Genomic DNA, 14,743 nt, shown 5'->3' with positions numbered 1-14,743 from the left:
TCGTGGTGGACTTTTGGTAGAGAATGCACTTTTTAATTGATTAATTCAGAAGAGATCATCTTAGGATGGTAAGTAGCAAAATGACATCAGCACAAAGCTATCTGCTTCTTCATCACTGATGCTACTAGGAGAAAAAAACAGTACACCGATACTTCTGGTTACTTGTGATGATGTGAAAACTGTAAAACACTAAAAGATATGGATATTGATAAGCAGATGAAAATGACTCTGACTGTAACTTATAGAAAATGCACATGATTGCAAAGCATGGCCAAGAGGACAAACTGTCTGCCGATGGGTAAATCCTGTCAGGGACCTTCTGGGCTGGGATGAGTACATTATGTCCTCGGTAGTTTCCTTGATAGTCTCCTAATGTTTGAAAAGCAAAGCAAGCACACTCCCAGAGAGAAACTCGGCAGTGCCCCTTAATGACGCACAATTTCTAGAAAACGGTGGAAGCAGTTCTTCACTGTTCCCCTTGAAAAACAATTATCAATCCAAGTGGAATCCTGTTTTCCAGAAAAAGGGCTCTCTGCGTGGGCTTCTCTTTTGCGTCTTCCTCTGCCTCTTTTCGCTCCCCATTGCTCTAGAACTTTCTTGTCTCTCCAGGTCACTTGTTTCCACCAATCTTTCCCCTTGGTAAGGCCAGAGCAGCGAAGGCTGAAGAGAGTGATTTGCCTCCCTTGGGCCTCCACTGGGCTTTACACAGGGAAGAGCTAGGAAAACAGCCCTTTGAGGACTGGAGTGATTCATCTGAACACAAATCATGTTCCCCTTACATACGCTGCTGCCTTCTCAAAGCACGGAAGCATATAAATGTGCATCGTACTGCTGGCTAGGGCGGGGGTAAGGCAGAGCCCACAGGAGGACAGAGACGGGGGCAACGGCACGGTGGTGGTGAGACCTGGTTCACCTTCCCCTGTGCCCACAGAGCCTTCTTCCCCACAGGGGACTTCCAGCAGATCTCCAGGCTTACAGTGTACAAAGGCCAGATTGTGTCACACTAACGGGCGGCAGCATTCCCTTCGCGTCAGCTGCACAATACGGCCTCTGAGCAGTCACCTCATGTATATTCAGTCGCCTCAAATAGAAGTCATGACAGGTGCCAAAGGCAGCCAGGCTTTCTAACCATGGCTCCACTAATCTGAGGATGCATCTAGGGCTGTGGCTTCTTTCTGGTGTATCGTGGCACAAACGCAGAGGGAAACCTTGTGTACATGTAAATCCTGACTTGACAATGAAGCCAATGATGACAGAAAAACAGGGAGAGGAAAACTCAGACAAGCCCTGCTTTATCTTAACCTGTGATAGGCAGGTTCTCAAACAATAAAACATCCTTACTTTTGTTTGTTGTTTGTTTTCTGATGACTGGCAGTGTCCAGGAGCTCAGGAGGAGCAGGTGCCAGGTACTAAAATGCTGCCCCTGTTACCTGTTAGCTGCTTGCCAGAGGAATCGAGCATGCCTATGAAAATGGGAGGGGGAGGGGCAGGAGCTGTCCAGTCCATCAAAAGAAGCAGGGTTATCATTTGTTTACTGTTTTTCCTTCACCTGTGCACAGGCCTAAGAATAGTCAAAAGGTTCCAGAACTGACTGTTAAAGGAGAGCACAAGCTGTCTATGCTGGCTACATTTTACAATCACCTGGTACTTTAAAGCACCATTGAACCCAAAACTAGCCCCAGAGTGATTTTAATCCCCGAACTTTTCAAATGGAACTATAGCAGGGATGTTTTTTAAAACCCTGGCTGTGGGGTGCGAGGGGGGGGTGGGAAGGAGGGGGGTGCTGGGCGGGGGAGGATGGGCATGGGGGGGTCTGCAGGGCAGGCAGGCCTGGGAACCACCATCATATGTACAATGGAATAGAATGAGTTGTTTACAACCTCATATCATTTTTCCCACATTCATTCATAGCAGTAAGATCTATGAGCTGAGCATGAATTACCTGGATCTCAATTTAAAGTTCTGACTTATAATTGCAGTTCTTGATGTAGTAATTTACCAAGTGGTATCAGGCCACGAAACTGTGTAACTTCCTACAGAGTGGATTACGTCCTGAGGGATCTCTTCATTGCCCACATTTTCAAAGACCAGCATTTTATTGATTTTAACTAAATTTTGTGTATTTTTAATGTCACATTGATAATTCAGTCTGAAATCAATCTCATCTGAATAATATTGAATAATAAAATTAAAAGTTAGTAAGGTACAATAATTTTAAAGCCCAATAAAGCTTTTATCTTCAGCTAGTAAATAAAGAAAAGATACTCGATATTTGATTTAAGAAATGGAATATTATGCAATTACAAATACATTCACATATTCTCTGCCTATACAGATACATGTTTTATCCTTATACTATATATGTGTGTGTGTGTTTATGTGTGCGTGCGAGTGTGTGTGTATTATATATATATATATTTGTGAGGATAAATATTAAAATGTTTTGATGAATTTCCAAAGCACTGTCTGAAAGGTTCAGGCATTATACTGGCCTGCCCTGTTACCTGGCAGAATGCACTCAGGCAGTACTCTGGTCAGCCCAAGGTTCCATAAGAGCTAGTCTGCATGCAGGTGTAAAAGACCCCTTTACGAGACAGACCCCACCCACTTATGCTGTCTTGCTCTTTGCTCTCCCCTCGTTTCCTCTCTTGCCCCCCCCCCTGCTTTCATCCCGGTCTCTCTCTCCCCTTCTTGCTCACCCGCCCTGTAATAAACCCTATGGTTAATGTACTCTCTATGGTTTCGTGTTCCATCTCGTGCCTTCTAATTTTAATCTTAAACAAAAGAACAACACAATCACCTATGCCTCAGGCACCTAACAGACCAAAAATTGGACAGTTATCTCTGAAAGAGCTGTGAGTTTTCAGGAAGCCTGAAAATCACTGCGAAGAGCCTAGAACCCAGACACAAAGGTGTGAGTGGGCTATAGCAGAGTAATTCCAGATCACACTCCAGACCCCCCGAATTGTAATCTCAAAGGGAAGGGTTAGAGAACATGCATGTATATTTAGATGTGCATATGCATGAGTGTATATACCCTCAAGGGAACAGCTTTGATCTTGAGAGGGACAGATACAGGGGATCAGTCCTAAGTCTGGATTCCCTTCACACAATGCTGGGGAAACTGACTCCCACTGCCATTGCTGTGTGCATAGGAAGGTAAACACAGAGGTAAGCAGGAAGTGCTGAGGTGAAGTTGCTCCCCTATGAGACACAAATGCTTAAGGATTTTGTTTTCCTGTGCCTTCCAGAATACGCAGATGAGTATCTGAAAGACAGTAAGGACTAATACTGATCTCAAATATCACAAACTTCTGATGTGGCCTCATACCAAAACTAAGAATCAAATCTCTCCTCCTTATCTAGAGCAGGTGTATTTAGTGGACTGTCACAAACACATGTATTTTAGCTTTAGCTATGTGTTGGGGGAGGGTCGGGTGAGGGGTCTGTGCCCAAGAGTGCAGAGGCACTTGGAGGTTGGAGGCTTGAGAGCACCACCCTAGAGATGGAGTTGCAGGCAGTTGTGAGCCACCAAGGGTGGGTGCTGGGACCCAAATTCAGGCCATCTACATGAGCCTGATGACCTCTTACCCAATAAACCACCTCTCTGGTCCTCTAACTGCTACCTTAGTTACAAAGAAATTTTTCTTGATTTAAGAAAACATTTTTATCTTAATCAGATAAAACAAAATAATTGGAAATGTTTCAAAGAAGGGACTGTCTACCAAGAGTACATCCTAGCAATCAAAGGCACCGTAATAAATAAGTGCACAATTCCTCTGGGAATTATTATCTTTATTACAAAACAAAGACTTTTTCATGAGGTAACACTTCAATAGCACTTGAGAAAAAAACACACAATACAAAAAGAAAAAAACAGTCGAGTCCTATGTACAGAATTTTGCTATGTGCAACACATGTAAAAGACTCGGGATAGTTTGGAAAAAATAAAACTATATATCCTTGTTAAAATTATTTTTTCTCCTACCTCCCCACCAAATTACCCATAGCATCATCCATAAGGCAGTGTCTACAGAAGGCACACAAACACACTGATGTGGTAAATGAATTGGGAAAAAAATGTTTATCCAAGATTTCCCATTGTGTCACCATTTGAGAATGCTTTTACAAACCAAACATTGAGTATAAGATTTAATGCTGTTTAGCTCAAGAATAAATAGAATGATATTGTCTTCAATGGAGAAATTCTAGATAACCCACCAACTTCAGGCTTTGCTGCTGTGAACCCCTCTAACTCTCCAAAGCGAGGCTGGTCCCACCTTGCTGTGCCCCATACATTCTGTGCATTCTTCCACCATGGCATGGGCTCCCTTCTTCGGTACCCTTTAAAGGTGAGCCTGAAGCACCCTCCTGTCCCCAGCACCTTGGGCTGTGTGCTTAACAGAACCCCAGTAATTGTCAGGTTAGTGAGTTAGGGCACGTTCACATGTGAAGCTACTGTGCACTTTTACTGTGCCTGTTCTCATTCATGTCATATAACTTAAACTTCTAGGAGTGGGTGACTCCCTAGAAAACAGTGTGACATTGAACAATTCCTCACAGAAAGAAATGGCCCCAGTATTATGTCTGATCAAACCATCACTAAGTTATAGTTGTAGTGAACTCCCTATTCTTAAGACCCCCAAGACTCATTCCTGTGAGAGCCATTTCTTAGACAAGCTAATGCTAGTAGCCATCTTGGCAATCATTGTCATCTTGGTCCCCGATGGGTTTGTTGTGGTAAGCATCAACTGTTAGTTTCCTGCTGTCAGCCTCCATGTTTTGGGGGTGGCTGTCCTCCTCACTGCTTGAAGTGCTCTCTGTAGAGTTGCTATCTTCTTTGGATCTGCTACTCTCCTGAGAGTCACTGTCCCCCTCTTCCTCAGAAGCGCTGTCCTGCTCAGACTGACTCTCCTGGCTCCTGGTCTCCCTTGAAGCACTCTGAGACTGGAGGTCTTCCTGGCTGGAACTGTCCCCATCCTGGGCTGACTCCTGACTTTCCTCTGAGAGTCTGAGGCTCTCGTTGGACTCACTGTCAGCTTGCTCCTCTATGGACTGACTTTCCGAGCTGGAGAGTGAGATCAAGCTGTTCTCCTCACTGGACTCACTGTCTCCTGTCTGACTTGTGCTATCTGGGTTGTCACCTCTGGACTCACCGGCCACCCCTTCCTGAGACTCACTGCTGCTTTCCTGGGATGGCCCGTCCTCCTCACTGGACTCGCTGCTGGGGTCTTGGCCCTCCGGACTGTCCTCCTGGGACTGACTCTCGGTGGTGTCCTCCTGAGACTCGCTCCTGCTTTCCTCCTTGGAGGTGGTGTCCTCCGTGGAGTCACTCTGGGTTTCCCTGCTACTGGTGTCAACAAGCTCATCTCTGTCATCTTCCTCAGAGACCTGGGACCTTCTAAAGGACTTGCTGCTTGAAAATTCCACAGATTGGCTGTCATCCTGAGTGCCCATGAGCTCGAGGTCCCCTTTCAATTCTTTTGAACTCATCCCAGCACTGTTCACCCTGGAGTGTCCTCGCTCGCTCCTGCTGCCCTCAGGGTCATCACTCAGCATCCCTTCATCATCAAACTCAGAGCCGTCCCCATGGCTACTCTCCCCCTCGCTGCCACCTCCCAGCCAGCGTTCCTCACTCTCACTGTCCTGAGTGGAGTCACCTGCCGCAGGTCGGCTGTCTGCCTCCTCCTCACTGTCGTGGTCCCTGCTGTCACTGGCGGTGTCTTGGGCATTGTTTTCTTGAGAGGTGCTGTCTTCACTGGATTGTGTGGTGTCTGCAGAGTCCTCATCACTGTCCTGTCTGGAGTGTCCTCCCCATTCAGGCCCTGGACCATTGTCCTCATCACCAAAGGTGTCATCCCCACTGTCGTCTTCATCATCTTCCTTATCAGCTTCTGTCCCCACACTCTTAGAGAGACTGCCAGCTGGTCTATGAGCATACTGGTCACCGTCAGGGTCCACATCCTCTTGAGACTCAGTGCTGTCACTGGGGTCATTTGTCTGAAATCGAGGTAAACGGCTATGGTCAGTGTCCAGGAGCTGAGGGAGAGGGAGCTATGTAGAGATGGGATCTTTCTGCTTTTCCCCGTATGTTCCCAATCACTATCAGAACTTAAGTGAGAAGAGTGAGAAGAATAGGTTGAAACTCAAGGGAATTCTCTCTCTCTCTCTCTCTCTCTCTCTCTCTCTCTCTCTCTCTCTCTCTCTCTCTCTCTCTCTCTCTCCTTTTATCCTGTAACCCATGGTAACCTTAAACATACTGTATAGCCCAGGCTGGGCTTAAACTTATGGTGATCCTCCTGCCTCAACTACTTGAATGTTGGAATTACAGGCATGAGCCTCCATACCTAGCTACTTTCTATTTTGTATTGCATATCCCTCAATGCTTCAACCCTACCCTCCCTCAAAATTATCCATCCCACCTTTCTCAAGCGACAGTTTGTACCCTCCCTTGAGAAATGAGAGAACGCTGAGTCAATAAGTCACAATTCTCTCCTAAAGGCACATTTTCCCAAATGTTATGGTTTTGAATTTCTACAATTCAACATTCTGATGAATATTTAGTAAAGGATAAGCAGACTAGTGACTCACCTCCTAGGCCTGTGTAGGGTACAAAGGGAGCCTGCATTTCAGAAAGAAAACTACATTCCTACATATGCTGCAGTACTCACATGACAATTTAAGCTTAATGATAGGACATAGCTAGGGAGATCACTCAGTGGTAGAGCCCTTGCTTACCAAGTATGAGCCCCTGGCTTTCATCCCCAATACACACCAAACACAAACACACACACACACACACAGTATTTTTAAATAAAAGATATTAGTTTTCTGACTTTCTAATCCCCCAGGACCATGTTGGGACTGTCTTAAAGAGACAGGTACCCCTAAAGCAGTTGTATTTATTAATCATTACTTATCTAACATGATCAGTGTGTGCAGTGTGTGTGTGTGTGTGTGTGAACATGCATGTGCAAGTGTGTATTACTTGTTTTGTTTTTTTCTTCCCCTTCTTTTGTCTTTTCTTCTTTTTTTTTTTAACTAAGGGGCATTTAGGGACACAATGTCTCAGATGATAAAAATAGAACGAACAGCACGTTCACATTTGAATTTTCTTCTCTCACTTTTCCTTTTTTATTTCATGGGACTGTTTATTCTGCATAGCCAGTTATATTTATAACTGTTGCCAGGTAATTTAATCTCCCATCATTTTCCTTCGATTCCTAAGTAGCCAGAGAAGCTGAGGAAGCCTGTTTAATTACCTGTTCCTCTGAGCTAACTTTACTCTCATCGGATGACTCACTCTCCTGAAAGGGAAAAGAAAAATATTTACTTTCCTTTGTAATTCCCAAAGAAAAATCTTACACACATCATTAGTTCAATGTTTATATTTACTGCTTTCAGAATGATGAAAGGGGAGATGGTATTAAAGTTACTTCATGAGACACTTATGACAAAAAGAAGTGAAATATTTACCGTGGGTGGTGGTGGTGACTGAGCCAAATCACCCTGTATAAAGGAAGAAAAGTAGTTATGTCGCTGCAAGTATTTAGAATGATTTCAGGTGGTTTTTGAATTTGAGGGGTATGTATCATACTCTTATATTATGATAAAGTGTCTAAAACCTGAGGTAAAGTAAGAAAGAACCTGAGATATATTGACATAGGCACGGAAGGTCCCTGTGTTTCTGACACTTCACCCACTATCTCTGCTCTGAAGTTGGCTGCTCCTGCAACCAAAGGAAATGTAATATAGGACAACACTGCGACTCAGAATCCAGAGTTCGTCTCAGGTGACCCACTGCTTCCTCGTTTTTGGCCTTAAAAACAGCCATCCTGGTGTTGGCATTGACAGTCATGTGTCCAGGAACCTCTTAAGGCTCGGGTAATTGGAATACTGCTCATATACTGCAGGATGGGCAACTCTCTTCAATTGTCAGCTCCTTATTCATACGTGAAGAAAAGTACCATGATACTATGAGGTGGCTGTGAGAGTGATTCAGCCGACGGCATGGGAATATTTTAGTACTACTCGGCATGATATAGGCCAAAGAAATAATCCTTTGAGTATTTCCTTCCACCTTATGAAATTCAAGAACAGGCAAAATTGAATGCAAAAGCCATTAAGCCCTTTGTGCAGTCTGCAGAGGACAATGACATGGAAGGCAAATGTTAAATGTAACTGCAACAGTCATAGTCGTGATGTCTTTCACTTTCCCCAGCCTCGGAAGAAATCTAAGAATCCCTGAGCAAGTTCTGCCCTGTCCCCCTCCCCCGCCATCTCTGCTCTTCTTCTTTTCCTTAAACACAGAAAGGTCCTGTATGACATGCCCAAGGCGCTAACTAGAAAGGGGACCGTTGCTACTGGCATGTGGACAAAGGTTCACAGTGTATCCTGCAATGTCTATCCTCGCCCTAGGCAGGGCAGGACCCAACTCCAGGCTTCTGACTTAGTGTTGAAAGCATCACAGCCAAGCTGCATCCTATGAAAAAGCCAACAGGTAGAAGCAGAGGCAGACACCCACAGCTGACACTGAGCTGAACTCTGGAATCCAGTTGCAGAGAGGGAGGAGTGATGAGCAAAGGGGTCAAGACCACATGGGAGAAACACACAGAAACAGCTGACCTGAACAAGGGGGAGCTCATGGACCCCAGACTGATAGTTGGGAAAGCAGCATAGGACTGTCCCAGACCCCCTGAACAAGGATGTCAGTTTGGAGGTCTGATTAATCTATGGGGCCTCTGGCGGTGGATCAGTATTTATCCCTAGTACACCAGTGAACTTTGGGATCCCACTCCATGTAGAGGATATTCTCTCAGCCTAGACACACAGGGGGAAGGGTCTAGGGCCTGCCCCAAATGGTATGACAGACTTTGAAGATCCCCCATGGAAGGCCTCACCCACCCTGGGGAGCAGAAAGGGCATGGGATAGGGGGTCGGTGGGGGGCAGGGGAGGAGGAGAGGGACAGGGAACTGGGATTGACATGTAAAACAAGCTTGTTTCTAATTTAAATGTAAAAAGCAAAGCAATGAACAAAGCTCTCTGAGTTCCTGTTTAACCTTGACCTGCAGTGCCAATCTCTAGAACTGCAGACTTCCTGGGGCTGGAGCAGCTACCATAGGAAGTAAAAATGTCAACCTTTCAGTCACAGTGTCATGAATTTAAGATCCACCTCTAATGTTTATTAAGCATATAACCTGGACAGATTCCATTAATCCCTGAGTGTCCATTTCTGCTGAGTACAGTAGAAACAAAATATGCCTAGTTCATTGTGCCAATAGGAAAATGAGAAATGGGGTATACGAAATAGAACTCTTCCTGGCGGTGCTTCTTGAGTGACTGGCAGTTGGCACCTATGGAGCGATTGAGAGTTCAGCACTCAGTAAACATCACCATCATGACAAGGACTCCAATCTTTTCATCCTCTTCCTCATTACTGAGCTCTTGACTCCTTGCCTTCTAGACAGCTCTTATTTGCAGACTTGAAGTTTTGGTCTCTCAAGAACAGCTGGCTCATTGTTAGTCACCCCCGTGCCATGGTATCCATCATTATAAGAATAAAACTGAAAACGGTTTCCTCATCATGTGGGAATTGAAACACTGTTTTCTTACATGAACTAAGAACCATTATTCTTATTACCTAAAGCTTGGGTGTTTATATGCTCTTAAGTTATCACCAGCTTTATTATTTGCCATTGAGTCAACTGGGTTATACTAATCGCATGTTAAAATTACAGTATTTCAGAGAGTTTTGTTTTCTACTCACCGTCCATTCTTCTGAGCTCTCAGATTCAGTATTTTGATATCTGGCAACCTAGAAAGAAGAATGGATGCAATAAACCCACAGGGAAATTTTCAAGGCAGCATTTGCTAACCTTTCACATACTGGGGAGCAGTGGTAGTTGAATTCTAGCCCACCTTAGGGCCACCTGGAAGCTGTGTCCATTCTTAGAGAATCTGGGCAATGATTCAAGAATGTGAATTTCTAACAGAGGCCTAGTTAACGTTGATTCTGCAACTCAGGGGTGACATTTTGAAGACTGTCGCTATGAGGTAGAAGATGAGAATCATAGATGTATGAATGGAAGTGAAAAGAATAAGCAGTAATTTGGCCCATGTTTAAAGAAAACAGTCTCCTAAACAAGTGACTATTACTCTCAACTTACTGAGGCATACACAACCACCTGGTACATAGCCAGTGATAATATCTCTAGCATCTTACTTACCGGGAGGGCACAGGATAACCCCCAAAGGAACATAAGGAGGATGCCGGTCTTCATATTTGATGTGATTCCTCTACCTGTAATGAAAGTGATAGATGTTTCACTTCATGATACAGAAACCAGGATGCTTTCATTCTTACTTTTTTTTCTGTCAAAAACAACCCTCTTAAATATGCTCATCTTGTGATGAATGGGTAGAGAATGTGCACTGCATCTGTATGATGGAGTAGCACTTGACCATAAAACGGATCAAAGCCCTGATATGTGCAGATTGACTGGGCGACAGGTAGTAAAGACCACAGCTGTATAGGACTCATTTATATAAAGTGTCTAGGATGTGCAAATCCTTAAACAGAGAAAACAGATTCATGGTTTCCAAGACTTGGAAAGATGGGGAGCTGAGATGTGCTGACTCTCAGGTCAAGATGTCTTTTGTAGGTGATGAAGATATCCTTAAAGGGTAGAAGTTCACATCTGTAAAACCACTCAGCTGTATACTTTAAACAGAGGATGGGCTACATAAATTACACCTCTGTATGTTAGTGAAAACCTCACTCCTCATAGACAAAAGAGGATGCCTAGAATATTCTTTCACTAACTCAAAATATAAATCAGAAAATGGGTAAAGAAAAGAGAATAGAGAAGTTTCCAGATAAATATATTTTATAATAATTATGTGGTGTAGTGTTACAGAGCAACCTAGCCCCCTTCTCTCCCCTCCCCCATGTGTGTGTATGTACGTGTGCCCATGCATACACACACACACTCAGTCATTTTTATAGCTATATAATAAAGTCTAGACAAAGATAACTTGGTTTTGCACTTTTTGATTTGATCTTCAAGCCATTTGCTGTGGCAGGCTTCATATTACAGCCCCAGATAGCACTTAATGTCTACTGTGATACATTCAGTCATGCATTACACAGGATTATGCTGAATTCTCTAGGTGTCATTCATAGCGAGGACAGATCCAGAGAAGATTAGGGGTTTGGGGTACATTTGTGAATCACACTGAAAGAAACAGGACAGATCTGGAGAGGACTGGAGGTTTGGGGTACACTTGTGAATCACACTGAGACAAAGAGACCAAATTAAGCTGTCCTTCATTTCAAACTGTGAATGAGTGACTTCAAAAATGACTTGTTCTTTATCTCAACATAGACTTACCCAGTGCTGATGTTAAAAGCTATTAAAATACTTTTGAAGGGAAATAATTACCTGTGGGAGTAAACCCCGATTGACTTACATGTGTTTTTAAATATTCTGCAAGTTCATTTCAGACTCCTTGTTCATTAGTTTCTTTCTTTATATAAATACATGTTATAAAGTGAAAAGACATTTAAGCCATAGATTCACAACTATCTATTAGTATAAGATGGGAATTTTAAAATATTTTCTTTATTACCATTTATCATACTACATTAAGTTCTTTACCTAATATCACCTGGGAAGAACGTATAAAAATGTTCAGCTATACCTAAAATAAGTCTAATTCAACAGATGTTATTACAATCAAAATGCTTTTTAAGTTCTTAGATTCATTCTTTTTAAAAAGTGAAAAAATTCAAATGCAATTTTCTCAAAATAACTGCATGTAAATAGCTTTGGCTTCACAGGTGAAGGAAAGCTATGCAAATCTCCATTCTGATTTTACAATTTGAGTAGAGTTATAACACTTCATAACTCTATCAAATATCCCAGGAAACACCAGTAACTACGGAGTTCCTTGCATTTCCTCTAATTTCTCTATTACTTAATAACAAAAACATGAAGATATGATATGCACTTCCTCTGAATCAATAAAGGTTGTGAGTTTTAACCAGGAAGGGTGTGGCCTCGTTGTTGAAGTTCCTCCCGAGTAGAATGGTGTGCAGAGTAAGGAAGATGCGCTAACTTGCTCAGGCTTCTAGAAACATCATTTAAACCTGACCTAAAGCAGTAGTTTCCCAAGTAGAAGACTGGGAGCCCAGAACAAGGCAACCCAGTGTCTCAGGAGAGCTGATATTGGCTCCCAGAGAACACAGATCCATTGAAGAAAATCAAATCTTAAAGCCTATTTTGGCTCTTCAGTAAATTTTTTTACAGTGTTGTTGATGTTTTTGTGAAGTACGTTTTCAAGTGAAAACATCAAACTTTTGTGAACTTTTTAGTTACTCTCCAAGAAAGAATAGAAGATTCTGAATAACAGCTTAACAAGGTAGCCACAGGCCTGTCTGTTTATCATGAGTTCAGAGTCACAGCTCTCCTTCAGTTATAGCATCTCTACATTCGATATGTGATTGTTGGGTTGTTGAATTTTGTTGTTGTTGTTTTGTTTTGTTTTGTTTTGAGACAGGGTTTCTCTGTGTATCCCTGGCTGTCCCAGAACTCACTCTGTAGACCAGGCTGGACTCAAACTCACAGAGATCTATCTGCCTCTGCCTCCAGAGTGCTGGGGCTAAAGGTGTGAGTCATAATAAGTAATTATTTATAAGAGCCCCCAGTGAGAGAACTCAATAGCCATGACTTGAATAGCATCGGCTGGGAAGTCACTGTTCTAGAGACTTTTAGCCCTTCCAAATGGTTAGCCTGGAATTGAAAAGATCTAATAGTCAGAGTCTGCAAAGGGACTATGGTCTAGTTTCCAACTATCTCCAAAACTTTATGTTAAGTAAAGAAATTTGTTTTAGAATCTCCTCAAAACTAAGTTTCACTTGTAAGGCAGAGATCTTTGATGTGAACTGAAATGAAGGAATGGGCCAAAGGAAATAAATTAGAGTGGAAAATCATGGGTTCTTTTCAAATCCTTGGGAAATTACTTAGGTGTATTTTCTTCTTGATGTTAGCCTTGAGAATACTAATTAACAATATATTTATTTTTTAGCCACAGAGAAATATTTTCTGAGAACAACCAATGGGCCAGGCACTGTTCTAGGTGCTGAAAAACAATACTTAGTCTCTCTCTCTCTCTCTCTCTCTCTCTCTCTCTCTCTCTCTCTCTCTCTCTCTCTCTCTCTCAATGTGTGTGTGTGTGTAAGTTATTATTACAATCAAATGATCAGTGCCTACTTTCATTTCTTCATCATTACCCTTTGAAAGTAAAGTGGAATTTGGTCAGAATGTAAATTCTATTAAACTTCAAGGAATTAAATAAACAAATAAAATTTCCCCATCTTTCCTTTAATTGTGATTGCCACTAAGACAATTGCTATCAACTTAACATTATATTCCTTCATCCATGGTGGAATAACCATGAAGTGCCCCAAATATAAGTTGTTAAAAAAAAGAAAAAACCTCTAGACATCTGATACACCCTGGTCCACAGCACCATTTGGTGAACAGTGAACTGACTAAATAACCTTTACAAAACTGCTTGTTCTCGTGTTTTTAATCAGCAAAATTAAGGTGGGCTAGTGCACAGGAGTGTCAGTTAAACAGAAATTTGAAGCAACCAGGAGTCATGGATCTTACAGAAGACAGCTTGCTTCCTCCATTCAGCATCTTCTAGATGTCATAAGGAACATGTGGCCTGACCACTCTGTGTTGTGGAGGACAGATGCTCCAGCTATTGATGAAGTGAAACATAGAAAATCATGTCTGCTGGGACAACTGAGTGTCCTCTTAGACATTTATCGAGGTCTATCTGCTTGTAAAGCATTTTACTAACATGAATAGCCAACTGCCCAACTATACACTGTAGTTATCATGTGCTTGATTCATTCATTCCAGAGATCTTGCCTCAGTCTTTCAAATGCACACACAATTCATAATGACTGCCATTGTTCTCTAAATGAACAAGACTAAGAGATGTTAGTTTACATGTTTTGAAACTCCTGCCACACAAACTCAGATCCTCTCAAGTCTTCACAGCTAAGAAACCTACATAAAAGAGCTTTATTAATTAAAGTTAAACTCCAGGGGTGCTTTCCCATCAGCCCTTGTTTGGTAAACTTTCTTTTTCAGGAGTGGTTACACAGGAATCTAACTGAAGCATTGCCAGAACACCTGTCTTCTTTGACTTAACGTGCCATTTTAATATATTTTTCTACTGTGAAATTGACAACAAAAACAAAAATAAGAAGCAGTTCTCCTCCAAGCTTAGCTCTCCTCACCTCCCTCTGAGAATCAAGGCCTTGTAACATGTACATGTTTCATATTTTTCAAATATCAAAAGTTACTTTAAGAATTGAATGGTGAAAATGTCTTACCCTGGATAATTCACAAGGTCTTTTCCCAAAAGGTCAAAAGCCAAGTTGAGGTCCTCACAGAGGGATCTGAAAGAAGCCGCTCCCCCAGCTGTTCTGAGCACTTGCCTGACAGAGCAGAATTTAAACTCTGCTGCAGCTCCTCAGAGCCAATCAGCCCTGGGCTAGGGGAGACTGACATCAGAGGTGTCACCGGGACCCCATCCACCCACACTTCCTCCAGCTGCAGAAGTGGGTTTTCTCTAAAAAGCTCTTGTGGTTCTCAAATGACTAGACTAGTTCCCATTAAATTGAAGATCTTCCTAAAGCTTCAGTTTGCCTTCTAAATATATGTC

The 14,743-nt window shown here is 42.6% G+C and overlaps 1 protein-coding gene across 1 annotated transcript; it reads right to left on the bottom strand.

The window, feature by feature from the left end:
- Positions 1-3,778: 3,778 nt before the first annotated feature.
- On the bottom strand, positions 3,779-14,509 carry Dmp1 (dentin matrix acidic phosphoprotein 1). Its single transcript, XM_005076370.4, has 6 exons — positions 14,412-14,509; positions 10,228-10,301; positions 9,768-9,815; positions 7,477-7,509; positions 7,263-7,307; positions 3,779-6,000 (listed from the first exon to the last, which is right to left on the bottom strand). The coding sequence occupies exons 2-6, from the start codon at positions 10,279-10,281 to the stop codon at positions 4,687-4,689; spliced, it is 1,494 nt and encodes a 497-aa protein (XP_005076427.1). The 5' UTR covers positions 10,282-10,301; positions 14,412-14,509; the 3' UTR covers positions 3,779-4,686.
- Positions 14,510-14,743: the final 234 nt, after the last annotated feature.

The sequence above is a fragment of the Mesocricetus auratus genome, unplaced genomic scaffold (genome assembly GCF_017639785.1).
Source record: "Mesocricetus auratus isolate SY011 unplaced genomic scaffold, BCM_Maur_2.0 Super-Scaffold_100006, whole genome shotgun sequence".
Taxonomy (NCBI): Eukaryota; Metazoa; Chordata; class Mammalia; order Rodentia; family Cricetidae; genus Mesocricetus; species Mesocricetus auratus.
This window is presented reverse-complemented; position numbering and strand designations above follow the sequence as displayed.